Source organism: Mesoplodon densirostris, chromosome 3 (genome assembly GCF_025265405.1).
Source record: "Mesoplodon densirostris isolate mMesDen1 chromosome 3, mMesDen1 primary haplotype, whole genome shotgun sequence".
Taxonomy (NCBI): domain Eukaryota; kingdom Metazoa; phylum Chordata; class Mammalia; order Artiodactyla; family Ziphiidae; genus Mesoplodon; species Mesoplodon densirostris.
The window spans coordinates 43,033,704-43,040,440 of record NC_082663.1 but is presented as its reverse complement, the minus strand read 5'-3'; the positions used below and the strand labels follow the sequence as shown (position 1 = coordinate 43,040,440).

Genomic DNA, 6,737 nt, shown 5'->3' with positions numbered 1-6,737 from the left:
AAATTCTTTTGTTTCAGCAGACTTAATACCAGAAACAGATTATGGGCAACTCTTACCTAAGTAGTAAGTACTATAGGAACTTACAGTGTTGACCAAAAGAAAACACAGGCTTCTCATTAAACTTTTTTAATGGGTCTCAAATTCTGTGACAGATTTTTGGTCAAGTTGTTTCCATTAAAAAGTACTGATTTTAAAAACTAATAACTTAAAACTGCCACACACAAGACAAATGGTCCACAACACATTCTCCTTTCCTTCTGAAGGTTTTACGATACATTGTTATCATTAACCAGTCTTTTGCTATTAAACTTAAATGGCCAATTGAGACAAACATTTCTGAGACCGTTCTTCCACCACTGATGAAGACTGCGGCAGCAGGTACTGAGGATAATATTCATTTAGCCTTCTGAGCTTTCTGGGTAGACTTGGTGACCTTGCCAGCTCCAGCTGCCTTCTTGTCCACTGCTTTGATGACACCCACAGCAACCGTCTGTCTCATGACACGAACAGCAAAGCGGCCCAGGGGAGAATAGTCAGAGAAGCTCTCAACACACATGGGTTTGCCAGGAACCATATCAACAATGGCAGCATCAGCAGATTTCAAGAATTTGGGGCCATCTTCCAGCTTTTTCCCAGAACGACGATCAATCTTCTCCTTCAGCTCAGCAAACGTGCAGGCAATGTGAGCTGTGTGACAGTCCAGCACAGGTGCATAGCCAGCACTGCTTTGGCCTGGATGGTTCAAGATAATCACCTGAGCTGTGAAGCCAGCTTCTTCCATCGGTGGGTCATTTTTGCTGTCACCAGCCACATTGCCATGACGAACATCTTTGACAGACACGTTCTTGACATTGAAGCCCACATTGTCCCCAGGAAGGGCTTCACTCAAAGCTTCATGGTGCATTTCAACAGACTTCACTTCAGTTGTCACGTTGACTGGAGCAAAGGTGACCACCATGCCAGGTTTGAGAACACCAGTCTCCACTCGACCCACAGGGACAGTGCCAATACCACCAATTTTGTAGACGTCCTGGAGGGGCAAACACAAGGGCTTGTCAGTTGGGTGAGTTGGTGGCAGGATGCAATCCAGAGCTTCAAGCAGTGTGGTTCCACTGGCATTGCCATCTTTACGGGTGACTTTCCATCCCTTGAACCATGACATGTTAGCACTTGGCTCCAGCATGTTGCCACCATTCCAGCCAGAAATTGGCACAAATGCTACTGTGTCGGGGTTGTAGCCAACTTTCTTAATGTAGGTGCTGACTTCCTTTACAATTTCCTAGTATCTCTTCTGGCTGTAGGGTGGCTCAGTGGAATCCATTTTGTTAACTCCAGCAATTAGTTGTTTCACACCCAGAGTGTAGGCCAGAAGGGCATACTCACGGGTCTGCCCATTCTTGGAAATACCTGCTCCAAATTCACCAACACCAGCAGCAACAATCAGGACAGCACAGTCAGCCTGGGATGTGCCTGTAATCATGTTTTTGATGAAGTCTCTGTGTCCTGGGACATCAGTGATGGTCACATAGTACTTGCTGGTCTCGAATTTCCATAGGGAGATATCAATGGTGATACCACACTCACGTTCAGCTTTCAGTTTGTCCAAGACCCAGGCATACTTGAAGGAGCCCTTCCCCGTCTCGGCAGCCTCCTTCTTGAACTTTTCAATGGTTCTCTTGTCGATCCCACCACATTTGTAGATCAGATGGCCAGTAGTGGTGGACTTCCCTGAATCTACATGTCCGATGACAACGATGTTGATATGGGTCTTCTCCTTTCCCATTTTTTCTTAGGTTTAGCGGTAGTTTTCACGACACTTGTGTCCTGGCGGCAAACCCATTGTGGAAAAGCTGCCCATAATTTTGACTGCTCAGGATTTCCATCTGTGACATGGTCAGCAACGCGTCATGCTTTTATTTTTGTTTTTTCAGAGTTTAATATCTGAAAAGTAAAAAAGTCTTCTCTACAGGGGTGAGGATTTAATCCCTTGGGGAAACACTACAAAGTTTAAACATTTGGGATTCCTGGGGTTCCCTTTCCTTTTGCCAGTGACCTCAACTCCTTCACTCATTTCACCAGCTTCACATTTAATCATTCTGTACTTTAAAGGAAAATTGCCCATTTGTTTAATGCCTACTATCTACGAGGCATTGCACATGATTTTTCTTCTCAGAGCAACCAACTCTATGAGGCACATCTAATCATCCCATTTTTATAACCAAGGAGACAAGCTTAGGAAGGTGATCCCTTCAATATGATCCAACTTGTGAGTGGCAAAGGATGGGAAGGCACCAGGTCTAAGTGATCGCTGAGAGCATGATCCATGCCACCTGGGATTCTGCTGCTGCCTGCTGCCCTTTGACCCTCTCACTCCTCCCACCGTGTACCTTCACCTGAATCTGTAATACTTCACCTGGAATGCTGTTCCCACCGTGATCCTCCCCTCCCCCTGATTTAGACCTCACCTCCAGCATTTCCTCCATGGCTGACTTTACCTAACGGTGGGGCATGGCTATTGGCAGATTAATACACAGAGATACGAACAAATGCTTTCCAGAATTCACTCAGAGATATAATCATCTTGTTTGTGGGGTATATTTGTCTCCTAAGCTAGAGCTTCTGTTTCTTGGGCACCTCCACCTCCAGCATCTCCTCCATGGCTGACTTTACCTAACGGTGGGGCATGGCTATTGGCAGATTAATACACAGAGATACGAACAAATGCTTTCCAGAATTCACTCAGAGATATAATCATCTTGTTTGTGGGGTATTTTTGTCTCCTAAGCTAGAACTTCTGTTTCTTGGGCACCTCCACCTCACCCTCCCCACAATCTATTTCGGTCCCCTGCACACAGGACATCCTCAACAGATGCCACTGACTGACCGGAGAATTATAACACTGGAAATTTTGGAAAGTCTTGCTTGTGAAGGGGAAGTACACCATTCCTCCACTGCTTTTTAAAGAAATATTTTCTGAAGAATACTGTATTTTCCCTTGTGATATTTTCCCTTGTGATTTCCCTGAGGAACTAAACAGGAGCTGTCAGAACTGCTGGTGGGGAGATTTATTTGCACTCAGTGCTCTCTTCTGTCTGTCTGTTGTGCTTTATGAATTTTAAAGGAAAGGAAAGGAAAGCTTTAGGTCAGGAATTCACCTGTTGAAAGGCTTTGTGCTAGAGCCTACGGGAAGGAGAGTCTTGTGGCTTCATCAAGAGTCAGAACACTGCTCGTGTGTTTTGCCTGACCACTGACTTTCTTAGAAGGGGGCATTGGCAGGGTTGTTTACTCTCATTCTATGCCTCAATATTTAAGTCTCGAAATGAAGAGAGCTCCTTCTTGTCTAAGGACATGGGGTGCAGGGCAAAGGGAGTCTGCTACTCAAAGATACAGCCAGCTTAATGTGATTGGAAGGGCCCTGGAGAGATTTCCCAGCCCCCAAATATCTCCCGTTGGCTTGCTCCAGGACAGATAAAGAAGCCTCACGTTTACCTCATCTTCATTTAGGCAGTGAGGGCCTGGTTAAAATACAAATGTGTTATCTAGGAAAACATGATACAGTTTTGCTTTTATTCCATGATGCACATTTCACCCACATTTTAATGTTTCTGAATCGAGATGCGTTTCTACAATCACTGTGACTCTGTAATGTAGTAGTGCTTCTTTATTCCCCCCGAATGGTTAAGTCATTGCTATTAAATATATAAGAACCTCTAGAAAACTTGCTAAAACTTGAGACACCTGGGACCTACAGGAACAGGTGTCAATTCAGGAGGTCTGGAAAGTGATGGGGAATTTGCACTTGCAACAAGCGCCCCAGGTGATTCTGAGCAGGGAGCCCTGCTTCAAGAGTCCCCAGTCATTTCCTTAGTTCAAAGAATATGATCTTTATGGATCTTAGTAGTTAGTTTGTAAGGTGTGTCCTATGGAAGCTGCTTGGGTCCTCAGTCACTGGGTGTGCAATTCAGAACCAGGCACTGGGGAGAGAGCCACCCTTCAAGCATGGCAATCATGGGTCCTGCATTTTCTCAGTTCCGCTATGCTCTGCCGTTTTTCCCTGAAATGCTCATATTTTGACATCTAAACTCCATCTCCCAGATGCCTTTCACTTTCAAACATTTCACAGATACTTCCATAAATTAGGTAAGTTTCTGCCCTTGAGAAACTCACACTCTAGTGAGTGGGTCTTGCAAACTGACCTGAGCAGGATTACTGGTGCTAAAATGGGAGCCATCCAGGAATTGTTAAATCAAGGGTCAGCTAATCTCCTCTACAACTGCGTTACCTGATTATGATCAAAGCAAGCCACGGGCAAAATTCTGCTGCACCTACAGACACTTACTAATAAGAAGATTATACAACCTCGCATGCAAGGTTCTCTCAAAACTACTGCCAGTATTCCAGAGGCAGGATCCTGTCACCAGTATAGCCACCATGGGGCAACTAGAATCCTCCAAAGTTCATGGCTGGACCCAAAACCAAGTAAAGTCTTACCTCAGGCAGCATTCTAAGGGTACAGGTTATAATTCTAGCTGAATGTGTATATCCTATTCATGCACAAGTGGAAGGTTTCTAAACTATTTTAACTTATGCACTTATCTTGAATATCTTTATATTCATCAAGGAGATCCCATTTCTAACTTTCATCATGTTAATCAAATGCCACCAATTTCACCGATAAAAAACAAATTCTGACACAAACTATGCTAATTGGCAAAGTACCCATATTGATGGAGATGTGAATAACAGAAGTTCTTTGCCTCTGTATTATACATTCTTGATTAGAGTCCAGAAACATTTGGTTAGAACCTAAACTAGGTGGCACACACATAAGACAGCACTGTATATTCAGAAGTCTTTAATAACAGATCTCTTCAGACTGCATCAGACTCACACACACATTGTGGTACAAGGCAACAATGCCTCTGGGAGAAGTATGTAACGGAGCTCTGAGGACACAAACAAGAGAGTGACTAATTCTATCTGGCAGATGGGAAGTGAGGGGTTAAGGACAGAATATCCTCACAGAAGAGATGGCTGAAGCTGAGTTTGTTTAAATGGGTAGGAATGTATCAATCAGGCAGATTCAGGGTACACCCAGCAAAGGGAAACAGCGCAGGCATAGCACAGAGTCTTGAGAACTTACACACCTCACATTGGGCACCTGATGGGGAAGATGGGCTAGAACTGTAGCCAGGAACTAGACAACAAAGAACCTTCTAGATCCTGCTCCAGGGTTTGCTCTTTACCTAGTGGGCATCCAGAAGTGAGGCAGCAATCTCTTATCTACTGCAACTTTGTTTTGTTTTTTTGTTGTTTTTTAAAATGTTTGGCTGCACCGCACAGCATGTGGGATCTTAGTTCCCTGACCAGCGAGAGAACCCACACCCCCTGCATTGGAAGGCAGAGTCTTAACCACTGGACTGAAGGGGAAGTCCCCTTACCTACTCCACCTTTGGTTCAGAACATAGAATCAACCTGGTTGGTTGAGACCAGCATAGATCCAACATGGGCCAGGCTTCTTCCCAAGCCTTTCTGACTGAAGTCCCAGAGCCCTGAATATCTACTCCATCCATACTGGTTTTTTCCATAAAAATCCAAGTAGAAAGACCAGGGTCCCTAGAGTCATTTACTGGTTGGTTGAAAGGGTGACTTGAACAAGTTTTTTTATTTCTCTGACCCTCAGTGTCCTCATCTGTAAAATGGGGGTAATTATACCTACTTCTAAGGATTGTTATGAAGATCAAGACAGAGACTGATAGAGGGGAGATGCTCAAGTAATTTTATTTTTAGTGTCTATGTCTTTAAAATCTTTATCATTATTTTTCCTTGTTTATGAATTCTTAGAAGGAATAAGATCTATGTTATACAAGTAGTATTTTATCTCCCTATAACTGGAGATTACCATTCACTGACCTTGGGCCATAAATCTTACTCTAAACCCTTTAAAATCTACAAGTTTAGTCCTAAGGCTCCCAACCCTACTAAATTCCATAAACCTCTCTTATCTGTCTATTGGTCTTATCAGGGTGAGGCTCTCTTGTTGCTTCCAGAGAAAACAACAAGAATTATTTTCTATTTCTAGTCCCAGATGCAACAAGAAGATCACAGATACCAGCTCTCAAGCTCTTTTTCCTTCCTGTTTTTGTGTCTATTCATATATATAACAGCTCTAAGCTTTGAGAATCATGATGGCCAGTGGGCTGGCAGGGCTGCCTTACACTGTCTTAACAAAGTTTAACCTCAATGCCCTTGGCAAGTTTTCCTGCAGGAGGAGCATCTCTTTTTCTAAGGACATCTCATTAGCCCTAATAGGACTTTCAAAAGAAGGCCAGAAATTTCCCCCACCCACAGTCTCATCATCGCTTACAGCCCCTCCCCTCAACAAAACAAACTTGGATCATTGAAACAGGGCCATGTCCTTTTCTCTTACTGATCTGATTCTGAGCAGGATTTTAAAGAGCCACTTTTCTGCTTTCCTTAAAGAGACGAACACTTTAATCCAGGGCAGCAAGCGGCAACCACAAGCATTTTGAATCAAATTTAAATTCTTGGGGCTTTTGGTGCTCCTCAATTTGCCATTGGCTCTCCTCAGCCCTCCCAATTCTGGCACAGCCCTGCATCACACAGTTACCCACCTGCCCTTGAAGGCATCTGGTCAACCCCCATCCCAAGCTCTAGTCATTATAACCCTTGCCACATTTTAGGCACCTTACCCCGTTAACTAGTTAGTTGTCAAG

At 43.9% G+C, this 6,737-nt stretch overlaps 1 protein-coding gene across 1 annotated transcript; it reads right to left on the bottom strand.

The window, feature by feature from the left end:
• Positions 1-380: 380 nt before the first annotated feature.
• On the bottom strand, positions 381-1,783 carry LOC132486118 (elongation factor 1-alpha 1-like). The gene is given in 1 exon segment (XM_060092880.1): positions 381-1,783. A coding segment is annotated over 1 exon segment (1,389 nt). The 3' UTR covers positions 381-394.
• Positions 1,784-6,737: the final 4,954 nt, after the last annotated feature.